General features: G+C 41.7%; 1 protein-coding gene across 4 annotated transcripts in view; it reads left to right on the forward strand.

The window, feature by feature from the left end:
• Positions 1-20743, forward strand: part of ITGA9 (integrin subunit alpha 9) — a 458012-nt gene that overhangs the window by 351284 nt on the left and 85985 nt on the right. For all 4 annotated transcript variants that reach the window (XM_053599997.1, XM_053599996.1, XM_053599998.1 and 1 more), the window contains one exon: positions 18116-18202. In XM_053599997.1, the coding sequence (XP_053455972.1) occupies positions 18116-18202 (87 nt within the window). The remainder of the gene's footprint in view (positions 1-18115; positions 18203-20743) is intronic.

The raw sequence follows: 20743 nt of genomic DNA on the forward strand, positions 1-20743 counted from the left end.
CTCATAGCAACCTCAAAACCTCAAACTCCTGGGATCAAGTGATCTTCTGGCCTCAGCCTCTTGAGTAGCTGGGGGATTACAGGTGTGAGACACCACGCCTGACTGAGGGTCTTATTCTGAGGGTAGCTTTGAATAGCCTAAGAACCGATAGCAACCGCAGGTGACAGAGAAAAGAAAACTGTTGAAAATCTCCTCTACAGAGCCTAGAAGCAACAGTACTATGGCAGCCACTGTAGTCACAGCAAGAGCATGAGGCAGGAGTCACTGTCTGTGCTTTTATAGGAGGCACTTATGGTGCTGCTTGGTAAGCGATAGAACTAAGACTTGAACTTAAGTCTAGGACAATCACAAATTGAGAAGTTTCCAGGGTCCCAGCTCTGTCCTTTGGGAACTCATACAGAGGAGAGTGGCTTCAACCTACTGTTCAGGACCCTTCCCTCATCCCTGGAGTCTGGTGTGGGCCGTGCGGGAGACATCCTTTCCAAATAGGATGAAGAGAAAACAAAGGAATGATGATTAAACAAGTCCATGTTTAAGAGGTGCTTACGTGGATTAAAATCAATATAGTAGTCATGAAAGTCTGCGAAGCCATCTGAGCTGCCATCATTAATGTTTGGTGGCTGAATTTCTTTGTTTTGAAAAAAAAAAATCCTAGTTTGCTTTTTACTAACAGTCCCGGTGAAGCAGCTCTGCCCTGTAATGTGTATGAGAAAGAAGGAGAGATTTACAAGAGCTGGGAGGCCCCTTGATCAGAATCTGAAATGCTGACACTGCTTCCAGATGGGCGCTCCCTACCTGAGGCACACAGAGGAGGGAAGCTGAGTGTTTCTTTGTTGGTCTCTTTCCCACTATCTTAGGCTGCAGTCCCTTAAACCAAATCCTGAGACAAGACATCATGGTAAAAGTGATTTAGGCTGGGCGTGGTGACACTCTGGGAGGCTGAGGCAAGTTTGCTTGAGTTCAGGTTTGAGACCAGCCTGAGAAAGAGCAAGACCCCCATCTCTACTAAAAACAGAAACATTAGCTGGGCATTGTGGCAGGTGCCTGTAGTCCCAGCTAGGTGGGAGGCTGAAACAAGAGGATAGCTTGTGCCCAAGAGTTTGAGGTTGCTGTGAACTATGACACCCTAACACTCTACCTGGGGCGCAGAGTGAGACTCCATGTCAAAAAAAAAAAAATTAACAAAGGGTGATTTACTAGAAAGTGTTCACAGGAGAATGGGAAAGCCAGGCAAGGGTATGGTATGACACCGTGCAAAGTCCTTGGGAGGGAGAAAAAAGGTGGGGTCACTTTGGCACAATCCAAAGCATAGGTCACACCTCGGAGTTTTCTCAGTCAGGTTCTCCCACAGGGATGTGAATTCCAAAGCACTTCCATCTCTCTGTGTTCATAGGCAGAGAGTGTTCTAGCAGCCCAAGGGTGCCACCCTCCAACAAAAGACATATAAGGGCTGGCATATGGGGAGTCCACGTGCGTGGGCACACGTGGTAAAGAGCCCCTAGGGCTGCTGATGGAGCTCAGCCAGCATTGCATCTCCATCCTGCCTGCACCTTGTCAGGAGAGAGGTGGTGTGTGGTCAGTCCAGGCTCAGAAGCAGAACTAAAAACCTGTATGGAAAGAAAGACACATGAAAACATTTTCAAAAGGAGAAAAAGGAATGAGCAAAACTGTCCTGTGACATATGGAGACACAGAAACTGTCGATCATTTAGCTCTGCAGGGTAAAAGCCTGGGAGATAATTAATAAACCAGTTCTTTCATCCCTCCCTCATAACCAAGCCAGTTCCTACATAATCAGAAGTTTAACACTCCAACAAGTTCAGGACAGACATGCCGAGTCTTAGTCAATCTCATGACCCTGCAGCTCATCCTTTTTTTAAAGAACAAGGAAAAATCATTAATTTTCCCCTAAACAACTCTAGTGAGATTGAATTTAAAACCTAGCCATTACAATAACCAAAAGTAACCCTTATTATTTGTATGTGCACATTAATTTCAACAGCTGGCCCATTAACTGAAAATGTTTAAATCAAATATAGGAGAAAACCAAGATAATCCTGGAAAACAAAGTCCATCTCCCTATATTCTTAAAAATACAAAAATGATATAAAACTTTAGCATTTAATTGTAGTAGTGAGTCCTTCTTAATTCAGTGCTCTTGTAAAATATCTTACAGTTCTAATTATATGTTGATCACCAAGCTTTTTGGTATCAAGCTTTTCCTTGATGTGTTCATAATCAGACCACTCTTAAGGTATAATCTGTGCTCCCTTTTCTGTCCTCATGGGTGTTTCTAGAAGTTTAGGTCCTTGGCTGGTATAGATTTCTTTTATGTCAACTGCCAACGCATTTAATTTCTATCTGGTATTTAATAGAAAAACTTGCCCAGGGAAATACCTGTGTATCTCCAAACCTGGCACATTGAAATGAGCTTAATAATATCTGTTAAATCAATCTGTGACAGAGCACAAGTCCTACAGTAGCCACAGGGGCCTGTTCACAGTCTTTCAGTCTGCTAGATAAAGTTCTGAATAGGTGAACCCTCAGCTACATCATGCAGTTTATGAATGGCATTTTTTGTTATTGTCACTCACAATACCTTTTGACCTATGTCCTCACCTGATGAGCTAATTTTCCCACTAAAGTAAGCACGGGGATGACTCTAGTGTAGACCGCTTTGTCCAGTATTGGATTCTATAATTTAAAGAACTGGTAGACTTTCTAGTTAAAAGGAAAGCTAAAACAATGGTAATAATATTGAGTAGTAAAATGAACCCAACAGAATGAGATCGGGGAAAGCCAGTACCTCTGTGGTAAAGGGAGACTAGTTTCAGCCCTTTGTGCATGGTTCGCCCCATGTTCATCATACAGGATGATCGATGTCTTCCCTTGAAACAGATGATTCTTCTCCTTCTTCCCAGGCAGGGAACTCCTCCTTTGAGACAGCAGGGACTGTATTACAAAGGCCCCGTGAAGGATACCAAGACTACTCGATAAATAATTAATAAATGAGAGCATGAACAAAGGAATGTAAGAAGTAACAGAAAACATACGTGTCTCGCGTATGAGAATCACCCTATAGAAGCTGTTTTCCATTTGAGGCAAAATAAGAAACACTTGTACAGTGGATGGATGGGCTTTCTCTGAGGGCAGCAGCAGGTGGGCACCCATGTTGGAGCCAGGCCACATGTCATGTGAGGCTGCAGTCTGACAATTCACAGGGAAGACTGGAGTGCCGGGTACTTAGTCCTGACCAGCTTTAGAATCAGGGAAGGCACCCCCCACCCCCATATACTCTGAGCCCCAATCTCTTAACCTCCAAAATGTCAGTGGCTTCACTAGCCCTTGGTACTAGTGTCTCATAGACTAGTGCAGAGCCTCAGATGATTCAAAATTCAGATTTCCTGGCCTAGCTTCTGCTATGAAGAATCTCCCTCTGGAGGGTGGCACCTGCTATCTGCATCTTTAACAAGCCCACTGGGGGATTTTAATGCAGTCACACTTTTGAGTATTTTCAACTTTGTGTGCACATCAGACCTTCCCAGGGAGCTTTCAGCAAATACATGCCTAGGCCTTGTGCTTCGATTTGGTGGGTCCACAGTGGAGCCTGCACCTGGATCTTTTTGACAAAGCTCTTCATAGGATCATCATCATCATGTTACCAGCTGTTATGCAAATTAGAGAGGTGTCCCCTCTGGTGGTCCATAGCCTCTTGCCGGGGCCTTGCACTTGGTGACAACAGCATGGGCTGGGGTTCAGCACCACTCCTGCTCAGCCAGATCTTATGTGCAGTGAACAGCCTGCACCACTGTGCATGCATCTCTGGCTCCCGTGGTTCCATGCATAACCCCAGGTAGGAATTAGGGAAGAGTGTTGGTTGTTAACAACCTTTAAAGACTTTTGAGCAAAAACAAAGTAATGTGTTAAGATTCATCTGAGGCAGTTATTAGAACAGATTAGAGGACAGCTGAGAGCAAGGCAGTCACCAGGAGGCCATTTTATGCTGGTCTTAGTGGAAATTGGAGTTGACCTGGTGTGTCAGCACAGAAAAAGGAGAGAGGAATTATTCTTTTTTTAATTTTTTTTATTCTTTTGTACATAGATCATAAATACATTTATGCCCATTTCAATGTGTTGATTATTTGTAGAAATTGGAGTCATACATCATACTAATCAGCATAGCTTTCATCTCATTTACCCAACACAACTTTAGTTTATAAAGAGAGGGATTATTCTTAAAGAAGATGCCAATTCTTTTAGGAGGGCCCTGAGATATACCCAGAAGCAGAAAAGTGGATGTGCCAACCAAAGGGAAGAAACTAGTAAGCTGCTGCCCTCTGAGACATGGCTGCATGAGCCCACAGGGTAATCAGTGGAGACACACTCCAAGCTGGGGAGGGGTCCTCTCTTAGGCCCCAACCCTTTATCTGTGGCCAAAGGAAGTTCAGCAGCAACTGCCTCTGGCTTCTGTTCTCTGTCCACAGCTCCACCAGCCCAACACTGTCCATGCCTCCACAGCCTGTCCATCCATCCTGGAGGCCACCTGTGACAGTTCTTCTATGGGCTGAGGCCTGCCCTGGTCTCCCTGGTGGGGTACTTTCTGTGGCTACAAGAATGTACTGCACCCAAGTATCTGGAGATCTGTTAGTGCAGGATAGTGAGTGTCTCCAGAACAACTTTTGACCTAGGAGAGACGATGTTGGTGGATGGCTGCCTCAGTGTGCTCACGCGTGATGATACACCACTTCCTCTTGGAGATCACCTCCCAAGAAAACTGCTTGTACCCCAATCCTTGTTTCAGAGTCACCTTTTGGGGGAACCTAGATAAGGAATATGTGAATACAGAAAAAAATATGTCCTCAGATGACATCTCTCAAATAGCGTGGGAGGGATGCACATTATTTTTCTGTAGGACAGAAAGCCTGAGGAAGGTGGTCTTCATAGGTTAACATATTTCCAGGCGGGAGGGCTCAGTGAATTAGAGCAGTGCTTCTCAAATGTTCACGTTCACAGAGGTTAGTGGGTAGCTTGTTAAAACATAGATTCTAAGTCAGCCTGTCTGAGATGGGGCCTGAGAGTCTGCATCTCTAACGAGTTCCCAGGTGGAGCTGGTGCCACTGGCCCAGGGCCCACACTTAGAGCAGCAAGGCCCTGCCCATCTTCAGGTTGCAAACCTGTTTTGAATGGACAAGAATGGGTTTGGAGGTGGGAAGGGGCTCTTCTTCCCAAGTATATTGCTAATACCAAGATTCCTGTCCAGTGAACACTATCTGGTGGGTAAGTTTCTAACCTGACTCAAGCAGTGCAAAAGCAATCCATGTAGCCAAAACATTTGTACTCCATAATACTCAGAAATAAAAAGAAATGAAATGAAATAATTTTAGTATATGTGCTGCCGAAGCAAGCACAATAAAATCAAATAAAAAGAGAAAAAGATTCCTGACCAAGATTTGATGAGTACCTGAGCCTCTTCAAACATTTGACTCTTACATAAACTTTACATCCAAATACTACTCATGAATTGTTTTTATGCCATGATGTTAAATTCTTTCTTATTTTTTAGGAGAGGTCCCGACCTAGAAAGCAAAGGAAAAGAGTGATTAAAAAGTCAAAATAATTTGATTCATCTGACGGAATTCAATTTTGAGTTCTTATTTTGTTGACCAACAATCTGCAGGTTCTGGGAAATATTTTTTTAATTGAAGAATAGAATACAAGCTATTTAAAAATCTAAGAATAATTCATTTGCCACTATGGAACAGGAGAAAAAAGACTTCCTGAAGGAAAGTCAAACACTTTAATTCTTAAACTTCAGAAAGATGGCATGCTGGGTTTTTCACTTTGGGCTTTTGACTTCAATTTGATTGTTTGTTTGGATTTTTAATTTCCTATACCTTTGGTGCTGAAGAGGACCATCACTGGGATTGGGGGATGTGTTTGTTTTTTTTCTTCACTTTGGGCAAATATCAAGATTAGCTCTAAATAGGGTCGAATTAATGCACCAAGGAGGAGGAATACGTTACAAGAACCAGATAGCTTATTCAAGCCATTTTAAATTTGTATTGGTTTTTAAAAATACATTATTTTTAAAGCTTTCAGAGTTTTAAAAGCTGTTTTGCCCTCAGGGCCCAGAGGACTGTTTGGGAGGAGACTCTACTGTCTCCACTTTAGTCTAATGGTTGTTCTGATCTCCAGCTGCCAAAGGGGTTTCACTCCACGTTTCACTGCTCAGCTTGGGTGGGGAGTTGTGCCTTGACAGTTATGTGGTTCGTCTGTCTCAAACATTTGTTCTGACTGTAGCTTATGCTGGCTGCACTTCTTTAAGCTTAGAAAAAATAAACCCAGAATAGTCTAAGCCTTGGTTTCCAAGTGGGGGTTTTGACAAAATTTCAAGGATGAAACTTGCTTTGTAGTGCTTTCTTTGCCCTGTCCCTCCAAATCCCCTCTGTGTGTGGGTCACCACTCTGGCGCCCTCAGATTATTGGTTGCCATCTCCTACCCAGCAGAGGGTCTATATCACACTCTCCCCCAGCCTTGCCAGGCTAGCAGCCAGATTGGGCATCAATGCTAGAGTCACTGTGCGCTCTGGTTCTGTATGATTGCTTTTTAGTTCATGGGTCTATGCTGACTATCTGTTCAGGCTCTGTTCCCTCGGATTCTTTGAGGGATGAAGGGAGGGAAGTTTTGCTGCTCATTGTTTCACATTCCCCACCACTGGCTCCCTCTGATCCATTCTTATATTGCAGCTATTTGCTTCCTCCAGATTGTAATTATTTTTAATAGCTTCATTGAGATATAGTTCAGATGCCACACAACTTACCTATTTATTTATTTATTTACTTTATTCTTTGGGATTCATTGAGGGTACAAAGAATTAGGTTACACTGATTGCATTTGTTAGATAAAGTCCCTCTTATCAACTCACCCTTTTAAAGTATACAAGTCAGGAGTTTTTAGTATATTTACAGAGCTATGCAACTGTTGCCACCATCAATTTTAGAATCATTTATATGAAATGGAGCCTGTCCTTTGTGACTAGCTTCTTTCTCTTAGTATAATGCTTTCAAGGTTCACTCATTTTCAAGGTAGTGGCATGTATCAAGACTTCATTCCTTTTCCTGGCTGAATGACATTCTATTGTGCAGATTTACCACATTGTGTTTATTTGTTCATTATTTAAGGAAAATTAGCTTATTGTCATTTTTTGGCCGTTATGAATTGTGACCGTTTATGTGCAAATTTTTGTGGGGACATATGTTTTCCTTTCCCTAGGGTATTTAACTAAGAGTGGGATTGCTGGGTCATATGGTAACTTTACGTTTAACCGTTTGAGGAACTTCCAGGCTGCCTTTCAAAGCAGCTATGTGTTTTTACGTTCCCACCAGCAGTGTTTAAGTGTTTCAATTCATTACATCCTTGCCCACATTTGTTATTTGTCTTTTTTATTGTGGACGTCCTGATGAGTGTGAAGTGGTATTTTATTGTGGTTTTGATTTTCATTTCCCGAAAGAATAATGATGTTGAGCATCTTTTCATGTAGCTATTGGCCGTTTGCACGTATTTTTTTTTTTGAGAACTGTTTATTCTAATCTTTCACCCATTTGTTAGTTGAGTTATTTATCTTTTTATTATTGAATTGAAAGAGTTTTTTTGTTTTTTTTTAGACATAAGATTTACAAAAATTTCCTCCCATTCTGGGTTGTCTTTTCACTTTCTTGGTATCTTTGAAACACAAAAGTTTTAAAATTTGATGATGTCCAGATTATCTATTTTGTTCTTTTGTAATTATTTCTAATTTTCCTTTTAATTTTTTTTTTTGTTTATTTTTGTTTATGTTTTACTATACCCCTCCATGGAACACATGCTGGGAAGGCTGGGCAATATTTGCCACTGTAACCCCATCACCTACAATACAACCCGATAAGGGGCAGCAGTCAGTAAATATCTCCTCAGTAGGTTAATGAACAAAATGTTCACGAAATGTCAAATTGTTCCTTGACTCACCAACCAACCTTCTGATTGCAGTTGCCTTCCCCTGTGGCCTCTAGGACAGAGATTCCAAGGCCCTGCTGATAGGAGTCCCGTGCTGCACCCATAGGGCAGCTATGTTATTTATTGCGAATGAACATCCTGGCTTTCTGACTTCAGTATTCTCCCGTGAGCAGAAGATGAACACTCTTCACAGCTCGATCTGCTGCTCATACGGTGTCATTTGAAAGCCAGCTTCACAGCTTGCATAGCCAGCTCAGACCAAGGCAGGGAACAGCATGCAGCCTCTGGGACCAGGGCTGCCACTTCCCCTGGTACCTTCTCTCCCTGTGCCACCCTGTGCTTACCTTATCCTGAACACCTGCCCCTCCATTTCACCCCCTCTCCTACCATGTCCCTGGTCACTGCCTCTCCCAGCACAGTGCTGCTCCCAAATGAGACAAATTCCTATTTTTCAAGACCAACCCCAGAGTTACCTTTTTTGGTTTATTTACTCCACCAGGCAAAGAAGGTGGCACCCTGCTATGAGTTCTTGGAGCAATCCCCTTGCAGCCTGGATCCTATTAAACCCATGGTTTAACCCTGTATTAAAATGCACTAATTTCAAGTATTTATTTTTTACAAAATGCTTTCTCCTCAGAAGTAGAAATCTTTCTTATCTTTCATTTGTGTTCTCCTCCCCTGTTCTGTGTCTGAGTGTTGGTTAGAAGATTGGTAAGTGAATGGATGTATAGATGGATGTTGTGTAAGTCCTCTCCAAGGGGGCCTCCAAGGAAAAATGCAGAGAACAGTTATAAGCATAGACTTTGGGAAGAGATGGTCCTAGCACAAATCCTAGCTGCTGCATTTGCCAGCTGGGAACCGTGGGCAAGCAATATAACTCATTTTGCATTCCAGTTTCCTCCTTGTAAAGTGGGAATAAAAACAGAAGCTACTGCAGAGTCCTTAGGTAATGGATTTAAAGCACTGCCAGGCCCATAGTCAGCCATTCCTGAGCAGGGGCTGTCTGGTATTCCATCCTACGGCCGTCAGCACTGGCAGTCCAGCAGCGGTCCTATAAGACCAGTGTTAGGAATTCATTTTACAGGTGAGAAACAGGAGGCTTGAGAAAATGACAGTTAATTTCTTTGATGGCACATAGTAGGGAGATATGCAAGCCAGTAATGAAAGTTAAGACACTGACACCAAGGTCTGTACACTTTGTATGCTGCGAGTCCAGGTGATTTACTTGATGGGTCGGCATTTTGTGGGCCCTGTCCCAGAGGACTTCCCTCCGAAGTGGACTCTGTGTTAGTGAGGCCCAGGCTGACTCATCATGGAGTGGCGCCAGTAAGTGTTTTCTGGGAATAAATTCTCTTTCTGTTAACTCACTGGGCCAGGTTACTGAGAACTCCTGTTCACCTCTGACTCCTCAGTTGGTTACTGAGTGAGAGATGAAGCACGTCCAAGGTGTGCCTGAATTCTAAATTGAGTGAGTGAGGTTGGAGGCCTCTTTTACCAGCTCACAGGGGTCATGCTTTGTGTGCCTGGAAGAAGGGAGGGGTGTAAGAGGAACACCAAATGGTGAGAATGACAGCCAGATGTGGGCCCAGGAGGGTCATCTTCAGTGTGACAAACACATGTGGGAGCTAGAAAATGGGAAGTTGAACTTAAAACTCTGCGTGACACTGAGCATTAGCCTGTCACCAACCTCACAGAGTTTCTGTTTCCAAAGAGGGCTGCATTGGTGAGCACATAAAGGCCTACTCCAGACTGAAGTCAAATGCTCATATGATTGGAAGGAAGGAGCCCAAGGGCCAAAGAGGCTTGCTAACTTCATTATCTAATTCTTTTAACCACCACACGTTACAAACAAGGCTAGAGCCTGGCTCTGCTGGTCAAACTCCAGGGATGGGGCAGCCAAGGTATATCTTGGAAAGAGAAGGTCTTTGCCAAGGCAAGCATCTCTCATGCCCTACAGGCCAGCAAAAGAGCTTCCTCTTTCAGTACCTTCATCTGAATCCCCCACAAGCCAAGACCTGTTCATTTAATAAATGCAAATTCAGAAGCTACTAAGTGACAAACTTAGAGCTAGGCACTGAGAATACAGAAGTAAATATGTTCAGACCAAGTATGCTTTTAATTATTGGATCTTTTTAAATGTTAAGTGATGATTTCCTGATCTTGAGAATAATGCACAGATGTTCCTGACTTACAATGGGGTTACATCCCCAATAAACCCATCTTAAGTTGAAAATATCATACTTCGTGGCTGAGCACAATGACTCACACCTGTAATCCTACCACTCTGGGAGGCCAAGGCAGGTGGATTGTTTGAGCTCAGGAGTTTAAGACCATCCTGAGTAAGAGTGAGACCCCAGGTAGAAAATAGAAAAATAGAAAACCTAACCAGGTTTTGTGACAGGTGCCTGTAGTCACAGCTACTCAGGAGGTTGAGGCAAGAGAATTGGAGCTGGAGGTTGCTGTGAGCTGTGACGCCATGGCACTCTACCAAGGGCAACAAAGTGAGATTCTGTCTCTAAAAAAGAAAAAGACTTTGCTTGAAAACTGAAACTAAAAAATTATGAAAATACGTGGTTTATTTTCCTCACATTCAACAGCACTTGTAAAATTATAATTGTAATTGTCAAAAATATCATAGACCCAAGGCAAAAGCTTTTTTGCTTAATCATCTTTAAAATAATAGAGCCCTGCAGGTGTAATCCCACCAATCCCCCTCCCTCTGCCCACCTGTGGTGCATCTTACAAGGGTACATGTGAAACTTAGTAAATGTGGAATGTAAATGTCTTAGCACAATAACTAAGAAAATGCCAGGAAGGCTATGTTAACCAGTGTGACGAAAATGTGTCAAACAGTCTATGAAACTAGTGTATGGTGCCCCATGATCACATTAATGTACACAGCTATGATTTAATAAAAAAAATAAATAAATAATAAGAGCCCCTCACACCTGTAATCCTAGCACTCTGAGAAGCCAAGGCAGTGGATAGCTTGAGCTCAAGAGTTCAAGAGCAGCCTAAGCAAGAGTGAGACTCTGTCTCTACTAAAAATAGAAAAATTGAGGCAAGAGGATCACTTGAGTCTAAAAGTTGGAGGTTGCTGTGACCTGTGATGCCACAGCACTCTACCTAGGGCAACAGCTTGAGACTCTGTCTTAATAATAATAATAATAATGGAGCTCTAATTTCTGAAACAAAAGAAGGGACTGAGTACTGGATAGGCAGCTTTGGGATGTGAATTTTCCTACTATGTGATTAGAGAAATCCTTTGTTTCATATTTTGCCTTTTTAATATAATCACAAAAATATCACCTTGACAACAGTCTGTTCTTCTGTAGAGCTTCTCTAGATCTTTCTTGTTTTAATCTTTGTGTTCTGAAGCATCTTAAAGTGTTATCTAGGATAATTTTTACTTCTTAAACAGTTAACTGATGTAACTCTGCCAGTCCAGATTTATAAGTGGCTTTGCAGTGGTTTGATCAGCTTTTCAACATTACTTTCACTGACTTCATGAAAGCCTGCATCTTTTGCAGCAAGATTGAAGTCTTATTCTATAGTAGATGTGCATTATATTTGAATCTGATAATCAGATGTCTTCACTGTCTGGTAGTCAGGACAATGGATAGACAGTTTGTTCACCGGTCTATATCCCCAGACAGCTGAGAGTCTTATAAAAACTGATTTTTTAAAAAATTATTTTTTTATTATTTTTTATTTTGGGGGATTCATTGAGGGTACAAAGAATTAGGTTACACTGATTGCATTTGTTAGATAAAGTCCCTCTTATAATTGTGTCCCACCCCCAAGCAGTGTGCTGTACACCGTGCAGTCCCACCAGCAGGGTGAAAGTGTTCCCTTCTCTCCACATCAAAATCAGCATCTGCAGCTTTGAGACTTTGTAATGTGGGCCATTCTCACTGGGGTTAGGTTATATCTCAGGGTGGTTTTCATTTGCATTTCTCTATGGGATGATGAACATTTTTCATATGTTTGTTAGCCATTTATCTGTCTTATTTAGAGAAGGTCCTATTCATGTCTTTTGCCCAGTGATATATGGATATAAGGATATTGTTGGCTCTTTTTTTGTTGATTGAGTTCTCTGTAGATCCCAGTTATCAAGTTTTTGTCCAATTCATAATATGCAAATATCTTTTCCCATTCTGAAGGTTGTCTGTGGGCTTTGGTTGTTGTTCCCTTAGCTGTTCAGAGGCTTTTCAGTTTAATTAAGCCCCATTTGTTGATTTTTGTTGTTGTGATTGCCGTGGAAATCTTCTTCATAAAATCTTTCCCCAGGCCTGTATCTTTGTTTTCCCCACACTTTGAGGATTTTTATTATTTCATACCTAAGATTTAAATCTTTTATCCATCTTGAATCAATTTTTGTAAGTGGTGAGAGGTGCAGGTCCAGTTTCAGGCTTTTACATGTGGTTATCCAGTTCTCTCAGCACCATTTATTGAATAGGGATTCTTTTCCCCAGTGTAAGTTCTTATTTGATTTATCAAAGATCAGGTGGCTGTAAGAGGTTAGTTTCATCTCATGGCTTTACATTCAGTTCCAAATGTCTGTGTCTCTATTTTTGTGCCAATACCATGCTGTTTTGATCACCATAAGCTTATAGTATAGCCGAAAGTCTGGTAGGGTGATACCCCCAGCTTTGTTTTTATTACTAAGAATTGACTTGCCTCTATGGGGTTTCTTCTGGTTCTGTGCAAAGAATTATTTTTTGCAAATTTTGAAAGTATGATGATGCTATGTTAATGGGGATTGCATTGAATCTGTAGATCGCTTTGAGAAGTATAGACATTTTCACAATGTTGGTTCTTCCCAGCCATGAGCATGGTATGTTCTTCCATTTATTAATATCTTCTGCTATTTCTTTTCTTAGGGTTTTGTAATTTTCTTTGTAGAGGTCCTTCACCTCTTTTGTTATGTATACTCCTAGGTTTTTGAAGCTACCCTGAAGGGATTGTGTCCTTGATTAGCTTCTTATCTTGGCTGTTAATGGCATAAACAAAGGCTACTGATTTGTGGACTTCGAATTTATAATCCTGAGATACTGCTGTATTTTTTTATTATTAAATCATAGCTGTGTACATTAATGTGATCATGGGGCACCATACACTGGTTTTATAGACCGTTTGACACATTTTCATCACATTGGTTAACATAGCCTTCCTGGCATTTTCTTAGTTATTGTGTTAAGACATTTGTATTCTCCATTTACTAAGTTTCACATGTACCCTTGTAAGATTACACAGGTGTAATCCCACCAATCACCCTCCGTCCGCCCATCCTACCCGCTCCCTCTCTTCCATCTCCCCCTTCCCCATATTCTTAGGTTATAACTGGATTATAGCTTTCATATGAAAGCCATAAATTAGTTTCATAGTAGGGCCAAGTATATTGGATACTTTTTCTTCCATTCTTGAGATACTTTACTAGGAAGAATATGTCCCAGCTCCATCCATGTAAACATGAAAGAGGTAAAGTCTCCATCTTTCTTTAAGGCTGCATAATATTCCATGGTGTACATATACCACAATTTATTAATCCATTCGTGGATCAATGGGCACTTGGGCTTTTTCCATGACTTAGCATTAAGAATTGGGCTGCAATAAACATTCTGGTACAAATATCTTTGTTATAATGTGATTTTTGGTCTTCTGGGTATATGCCTAGTAGAGGAATTATAGGATTGAATGGCAGATCTATTTTTAGATCTCTAAGTGTTCTCCAAACATCTTTCCAAAAACACTGAATGTATTTTTGTGTTTTTTTTTTTTTTGTGGTTTTTGGCTGGAGTTGGGTTTGAACCTACCACCTCCAGCACATGGAGCCAGTGCCCTAGCCCCTTGAGCCACAGGCGCCGCCCCGACACTGCTGTATTTTTTTTATCACTTCCAGTCTTGTGGTTCAGTCTTTAAAAACTGATTTTTTAATCGAATTTGATTTTTGTTAATTTTTTAAAGTTTTAAAATTCTGGGTTTTTCTATGAATAGTGTGCCTCCCTGGCTACCAAGGAAGTAATTATTCCACAACGATCCTGTTTTTTAAGCTTATGCCCTGGGCACAATGTGAAACCAGGAGAATAAAGGGGGCACTCGTATTGCCTTGAGGTACAGTGCTCCCCTGACAGTAGGGAGAATTTTATAAACTTACAGATTTTATAAACTGCAGTTAAGGCAGTTTCCTCTTCCTTAGTATGGACTGAGACGAGATTTATGAACAGTGAGACTCCCCTTTCCTTCTATTTATTCCCTTCCCTCTCCCCACCTAGGAGCAATGCCTAGCACTTCCTCCTGGCTTTCAGTGCCAGGAGCCTCATTGGTGAAGAGTAATTACTTGGGGATGAGAGACATGAACCAGGACTGTCCTAGGAAAACCAAAAGAACTAAGGTCACCCACAACCTGGGCCTTCTCCTTCTTACTTTCACAGGCCAATAGGCTGGAATTTAGAGTAGCATCTATTTGGGCCAATTGTGGCCATCACTTCTGGCAGGAGGAATATGGCAAAGAGGATGATGGCAAAACACCCCATGGTGAATCATCAGTGCCAGGTCTTGAGATACCGTTTGAGAAATTAATCCCTGTTTTCTTTATTGAAATTGCTAATACCTGTTTTCTAGGTCCAAGAGCAGCCCTCATGCTTGGTGTCACACTGCCATGTAAATTGTCTATTTCTCTGCCGGGAGGTCTCCCCCTCCTAAGCTCTGAGTTTTATAATGACAGGAACTATCTTTCACACCTGTGTTCCCAGTGCTGAATTCAGTTTGTGATCTGATGACTCAGCTGCCCAGTGGACACTGAGGGTCCTTTCTGAATTCTGTGCCATTTCCATATTAACATATGTGAACTTAATTCCCATGAGGGTTTGGAGGCAAGATGGATGAAGAAAACCTGGGAGAAAGGGCTGAGGCAAAGTGATCCCGACAGAATGACTTACACAGAGGTGTGGAAGTGATGGCAAGCAAAGAGCATTTGTAGAACAGTAATGTACATGTGCCCTCAGGCAGGGAGTAGAGGAACAATAACAGGAAAGTGTGGGCCAAAATGGAAGCCAGAGTTGGGATTTGGGGCTTCATTCTGTTGGTGTGGACAGGCATGTTTTCAGAAGGTTCCTCCACAGCCTGTAGAAGGGACTGAAGAAAGGAAAGCTCACAACACTGGCTTCCAGGCATCATTGCATCAAGTGGAATCAGTCCTTTTATCACTTACCTTTTATCAGAACTGCTCACCCAAGACCCTTCAACCTCTGAGTCTCCTCAGTCAACTGGTTGTGACCCAGGAATCTGCATGCGCTTTTTGAGACAGTGTCTCACTCTGTTGCCCCAGGTTAGAGTGCATGAAGTCATCAGACCTTACTATAACCTCAAACTCCTGGGTTTAATTGATCTCCTGCCTCAGCCTCCCAAGTAGCTGGGATTATAGGCACCCACCACGATACCTAGCTAATTTTTCTACTTTTGGTAGAGATGGGGGGTCTTGCTCCTGTTCAGGCTGGTCTTGAACTCCTGAGCTCAAGTGATCCTCCTACCTTGACCTGCCAGAGTGTTAGGATTATAGTCATGAGCCACCATACCTGGCTAGGAATTTGCATCTTTAAAGAGGCTGCCAATTATCTTCAAGACTGGATGCTGAAAGTTTGGTTTTTTATAAATTTCAGAATATTACAGAGGTACAAATTTTTGGTTATGTGAATTGCTTTGTACAGTTTGAGACGGTTATAAGTGTGAACCTCACCTGGATAGTGTGCATTGTACCTGTTAGGTGTGAATTTGCCCCTTTCCTCCTGCAGCCTCCTACCTGTTTGGTTTACACTGAGTTTTATTACCGAAAGTCACATGGGTGTTGATTAATTAATTCTAATTTAATAGTGAGTACATGTGGTGTTTGTTTTTCCATTCTTGTTAAACTTCACTTAGAAGAATGGTCTCCAGTTCCATGCAGGTTGTTGCAAAAGTTCACCATTTTTTATGGCTGAGTAGTACTTCATGGCATACATATAAAATGTGCATGCCACTTTGTGACATATAAAGTGTCAAAAAGTTGACAAAATGACGTTTTTTCCTTATGGTAAATATACAACTAGTAGGTCTACTTTTAGTGCTACGAGGTGTCTCCATACAACTTTCCATAAAGGTTGTACTAGTTTGCAGTCCCACCAACAGTATATAAATGTTCCTTTCTCTTTGTATCCTTGCCAGCATCTGTTGTTGGGGGATTTTTTTTTGTAAAAGCCATTCTCACTAGAGTTAGGTAATACCTCATTGTTGTTTTGATTTGCATTTCCCTGACGACTAGAAACGCTGAGCATTTTTCCTATTTTTATTAGCTTTAGTCTGTGTTCCTTTTGAAAAGCTGCTTTCTGTTCATGTCTTTGCTACTTTTTAAGGGATAGTTTGATTTTTTTTCTTGCTGATTTGCTTGAGTGCTTTATAGATTTGGTTATTAGCCCTTTATTAGATATATATAGCATGTGAATATTCCCTCCCATTCTGATGGTTGTCTGCTCTATTGTTTCCTTACCTGTGCAGAAGCTTTTTAATCTAATTAGGTTCCATTTGTTAATTTTTCTTATTGCTATGATTGCCTTTAGGGTTTTGTTCATAAATTCCTTGCATAGGCCAATATCTATGAGTTTTTCCAACATTTTATTCTAGAATTTTTATAGCTTTATGACTTAGATTTCAATTTGTTATTCATCATGAATTAGTTTTTGTGAGTGATAAGAGGTCCAGATTCTGTTTCAGCCTTCTACATGTGGCTAATTTTCCCAGCACCATTTGTTGAATAGGTATTCTTTCCCTTAGTGTGTTATTGTCTGCTTTGTCAAAGATCAGAAGGCAATATGAAGATTTTTTTATATCTAGGTTTTCTGTTCTGATCCACTGGTCTGTGTCTCTATTCTTGTGCCAGTATCATGCTTGTATTTTTTTGGTGTCGGGGGGGGGGGGTTGTTTTGTTTTATTGCGGTTTTTTTTAAATTAAGTTGTATTGATATTTAACAAACATGAGAAGTATACAAGTCCTTAAGTGCCTAGCCCAGTGAATTGTCACAAAGTGACCACACCTGTGACAGTAGCACCAAATCAAGAAAGGGAACCTTCTGGCACCCCACGAAGCCCCTTCCTCTTACTACCTCCCAACTGCTATCTTGACTTCTAACCCCATGGATTAGTTATTTATCTTTTATCACTTCCATTTTTTGTGTGTTCAATAATGTTCATAATATAATAGAATCTTAGGATATGTATATGATTGAGATAGACATATTATGGTAAATTTTCATGTTTTTAACAATAGGATACACAATAAAAAAAAATCTCATTCCACCTTTCTAAAGGACTGGAAATGGTGTGAGCGGAAATCTAGGTCTAGGAAATTGGAGGACTTTTGTACCTTCTCCCACTCCAAAGTCTTTGAACATACCATCTCCCCTTAGAAGTCTTAATTTGGCTTCAGTGATTGATAGAGGCCTCCTGGGTTGTGAATAGCCTCCGGGCTTTCCTTTGACCTTGGCTGGAAGCCACATGCCTGGGTAGACAGACAGCAGCCTTCTGCAGCCCCTCTCTCCTGGTTCTCCCAAGCAGCTCACTGTATGCAGAGTTCAGCATAGCCTAGCTACACTTGGAAACCTCTGCTTACCTATACCATATCCTAGGAAGACTTCCGGGGTGGGGACAGCTCAGCCTTTGTTGTTTCAGGTTTTAACAAGAAGCGGTCTCTTTTCTTGGTGTGATTTTTCTTAGAGTTTGCCTCTCCTAAACTACCAAGATTTTGAAAGGCAGGATTAGGATATAGGCTTAGGGGAAGGGGACCAGAAAGATGACTTGGTTGCATTTTAATCCAAATCCAGCTCACCCAGGCCTACTTCAGTTCACCAGGATAGCCCCAAAGTGTTAGTTAAAAATGAAGAGTGGTTTTTTCCTCTGCACCTGCTTTCTAGGGAACCCAGGGGAAAGGCCAGCAGCCAGAGGAGGATGGGTACTTGGCTTGGTCAGCTCCTCATGCCACTGGCAACTACTGTCTGCAGTGGCTCTAAAGGACTCAGCTACCTCCTGAGGCCACTCCCACACATCTGCTTTTCGTTCAACTAGCCCATCTGTTGGTGCTTTTTCTCTTTCAGGAGGAGATGGGAATTTCCTGTGAGCTGTTAGAATCAGACTTCCTCAAATGCAGTGTGGGATTTCCTTTCATGAGGTCAAAGTCAAAGGTAAGGGACAAAGTCATGACCCTTCTTGGGCAATAAGCCCCAGCCCTTCCCACCAGCCACTGACCCTACAACTATTCTCTCCAAGGAAGTTTCCTCCCATACCTGTGCCTCCTGCAGCAGCTGAGGTGGCCACCAAAGCGCTGCAACGCTCCTGTCCCTGATACTCCAGAGAGGCTGCAGTCATGTGGTCTTTCTCTTTGATCCACATACCTCAAACATGAAAGACACATCATGGCCTATGCACTTTGGCAAGCAGCATTTTGTTGGCCTTCCTAAAATGTTTTTCCTGGAACATTCCATGCTGCTTTGAGTCCCTCAGACAACTCTGGAGGAGACAAGGTCTGGGCTGGTGACCTACAGTCCTGACCTTGTTGGTCCCCTGGCACTCACAGTTTTCTGAAGAGACCTCACAAAATTCTCAAAACATAAATAACTGTATTATAGTACACTTTTTTAAAAAAGTAGAAGACATTGCAGTCACTGTGGAATTTAAAAGGAGACAGATATTCTATGCTCAGAAAATAGTTCAGTACAGCATATTCAGACACTGATGGAGCATTCTAGCATGTGCTTTCATTATCAGGAGATATAAAGATAGGTAGAAGACATAAGTTTTGGTGGCAAAACTAGAATCTAAGGGACCAGGTCTGCCTTTTGAAATGGAAGCTATTTTCCCTGCCATGATTTAAGGAAATTTGTTATTCCTTTGTCTACCTCTTTCCCCCCTAAAAATGTAAAGACTTCATACTTCTATCCTGCCTAAGTCACAGAATCATATCATTTTAATTACTAAGGCTTTTTTGTCCTAGTGCCTAGTAAGTGTCTTGTAAACCAATGATGAGAATGTCCTAGTTAGAGAGAAGTTTGTTCATTTCCTAGCAAATCACTTGAACCCATCAGCCCCAGTACGTGCTCCAGTCTACGGTGGCTCTTAGGTCCATGATTCCTCAATCTTCTGGCTCTACTCACATTCACCTGAGGAGAAGGGAATCCTCAAGAAGTGGCTGCTCTTAGAAAATGGGTTGCAGAATATAGGCCAAGTCCCATTAGACTTCAGGTAGTGTGAGTGTGAAGATGAACAAAGAAGACCCTAAACCATGTACATCATTGCCTATAGTAACATATAAGGTACACACACACACACACAAATTTAATTGAAATCTTTTGAGCAATAGAAATTAGACTTAATTGAAAAACTTTAACAGTTGCCATTTCCTTGTAAAATTCAGCCTTCCTCACAAACCTAGCCTAAGAAGTGTCTTGTCATCTTTAGTGGAGTATTAACTTTAGTCAAAATTTATTAATTTTCAAAATAATCATAGAACCAACACAAGTATGAACATTGTGATTTTGGACTTTTTTCCCAGCTGATAATGCTACCACTTTCCTCCTACGTACAGATGTTGAGACCTACAACAAGACAAATCTGGGAGTGAATTGGGGCTTTGGGACTAGGGCTGATTCCTAGAGAAAGCCCAACATGTTACCCAGCAGCAATGGGACCTCCTCTGTCCACAACCCAGATTGCACTCCCTTGCCCCCCTGACCTGAGGATCCTCAGGCATCAGACCACCCGCTAAGCCTCATGACTACACTTTATCTTACTTTGCTTGGCTGCACACTTCTGTCTCTCAAGGCCAACCCGTCCAGTTTCTGATTGTCCTTTCTCTCAGGCCTCTACCTCTGATGTTGGCTTCTCATCCATATCATTGGCTTCTTATCTCCCCTTAAGCTTTAGTGTGTTGATTTAATACAGATCTCTTTCCAGATCTGACTCTAGGGGGCAAGATCCTGATTCTCCAGTCCTTCATGTTCTGCAGCCCTGCCTCCTGCCCAGTCTCCATGCCACCCTGATTGCAAGCTGACAAGTGTCACTGCAATAGAAATTTCTGTCTAGAAAGGGATGTCTGGGTCCACTATAGACTATAGCCCAATGAATGGTCCAATATCCATTGCTTTCAGGAAACATTCAGTTCAGCAGAACACAGTGTCGCAAAACTCAGATCATTGCCTAGAATTTGCTGTAATGAAACACAAATATTTAGATATTAAGTAAGTCATAGTCTGTCAGAGTTTGATGGAATTTAAGAACCATTTTGTCCCACCTCCTCTTTTTATTGAAATGCAAAGTGATTAAATGTCTTGACCAAGATTATATAGTGAGTTTTTGGTGGAGCCTGGTTCTATAACCCCTACCCAAGCATGCCTCCCACATTCCCATACATGGCCTGTGATATAAAACATTTGCTTAGGGAAGTGTTCCCAAAATCACAGGATGCTCACCCCAGGAATAGTGCACTAAGATGATTTTAGGTGGTTCATGAGATTATTTTAGGTGATATACAGACACAGCACTAAAAATCATTGACTCTAACTGTGAGAAAGTTACTACTTTTTGGCCTTAGCTCAGGCTTCTATAACACATTACCATAGGCTGGGTGGCTTAAACAGTAGGCATTTATTTCTGCCAATTATGAAGGCTGGGAAGTCCAAGATCAAGGTACTGGCAGATCGGTTCTTGGTGAGGGCTCTTTGTGGTTT

The sequence above is a fragment of the Nycticebus coucang genome, chromosome 8, assembly GCF_027406575.1.
Source record: "Nycticebus coucang isolate mNycCou1 chromosome 8, mNycCou1.pri, whole genome shotgun sequence".
Taxonomy (NCBI): domain Eukaryota; kingdom Metazoa; phylum Chordata; class Mammalia; order Primates; family Lorisidae; genus Nycticebus; species Nycticebus coucang.